Genomic DNA, 1,322 nt, shown 5'->3' with positions numbered 1-1,322 from the left:
ACCGCCCCGCGGGGTGCCGCTCGCCCCCGGCGCGGCCCCGCACCCCTTCGCTGCTGGCCGCTGCCGAGCTGGGACGTGCCGTGGGATGAGGGGTGTCCCCGGGCACCCCTGGGGTGCAGGGTGGTGGGGAGGGGTGCCCGGGCTCTGGCTTCTCCCAGCTCCTTACCCAGCCTCTCCTGCGCTAGCCCCCGCCGTGGAGCGGCATGGGAACTTGGCACCCCCCCTCGGCCAGGCCAGCCCCATCACCTCGGACGAGGAGTACCTGAGCCCCCTGGAAGAGTTCCCCGAGTCCAGCACTCCTCAGCACCGACCGGCCATGAAGCTGCAGCCTAGAGCTGAGCATGGGGCCGCCCACGGCTCCCCGGAGAGCACCTTCAAGGCTGCACCCACCTTTGAGGTGAGTTGACCCCCCCCCGCCAAGACCTGGCAGAGGGGGCGCTGTGGTCCCCAGTGCCAGGAGGTGCCGGGTCAGGCCTTGCTACCCCCTGTTCCTGGCACCTGGGCATCCTCCACCCCACCAGCTCCCCTGGCACTCCAGGGCTGCTGTTGGGGTGGGGGGACGCAGAGCCCTGGGTGCAGGTGGGTGCTCGCTGCTCTCTGACCCCTTCTTCCCCAGGTGTCCCTGTCGGACCAGTCGGTGCTGGAGGGGCAGGATGTCAGCATGAGCGTCCGCGTCCGTGGGGAGCCCAAGCCCATCATTTACTGGTGAGTCCTGGTGCTTGCTGGGTCTCAACTGGGCAAAGGAAGGAGCGGACAGGCACGGTGACCTCCCCATTCGGGGCTGGCCAGCTCAGAGCTCTGGTCCTGAACAGGGTTGGGGGTGGAGGAGAGGGGTCTTTTGGGGACAGCCAGGCGGGGCGTGCAGGGCCAGGCATGACCATGCCGCTCTACCCGTCTCCTGAGCAGGCTGAGGAACCGGCAGCCGGTGAAGTACGGGCGCCGGCACCACGCAGAGGAGGCAGAGGGGGCGCGGGGGCTCTTCACGCTGCATATCCTGGCGGCGGAGCGCACCGACACCGGCTTCTACACCTGCAAGGCCGTCAACGAGTATGGCACCAAGCAGTGCGAGGCCAAGCTGGAGGTCAGAGGTAAAGCTCCCCGAGCGCGTCCCCTCTGGCCCCAAGAGGCCAGCTGGTTCCAGCGCCCTGCATGAGCTGTGTGGGGAGGGGGCCACTGCAGACCCCCCTTGGTGGTGCTGCGGCAGAAGGGGATGAGACAGGCTGCCCTTCCCTGCTGCAGCACAGGCGGGTGCAAGCTGGGAGCAGGCAAGTGGAGCTGCGTGCCTGGGGCTGCCCGTGGGGGCTGGCCATGGCGGGAGAGGC

At 69.2% G+C, this 1,322-nt stretch overlaps 1 protein-coding gene across 1 annotated transcript in view; it reads left to right on the top strand.

The window, feature by feature from the left end:
* The window catches only part of SPEG (striated muscle enriched protein kinase), a 63,869-nt gene that overhangs the window by 17,603 nt on the left and 44,944 nt on the right, over positions 1–1,322 (top strand). The window contains 3 exon segments of the mRNA XM_035901117.1: positions 171–397; positions 617–705; positions 907–1,088. Coding sequence (XP_035757010.1) covers positions 171–397; positions 617–705; positions 907–1,088 — 498 coding nt within the window.

The sequence above is a fragment of the Egretta garzetta genome, unplaced genomic scaffold (genome assembly GCF_000687185.1).
Source record: "Egretta garzetta isolate BGI_Z169 unplaced genomic scaffold, ASM68718v1 scaffold219, whole genome shotgun sequence".
Taxonomy (NCBI): Eukaryota; Metazoa; Chordata; class Aves; order Pelecaniformes; family Ardeidae; genus Egretta; species Egretta garzetta.
This window is presented reverse-complemented; position numbering and strand designations above follow the sequence as displayed.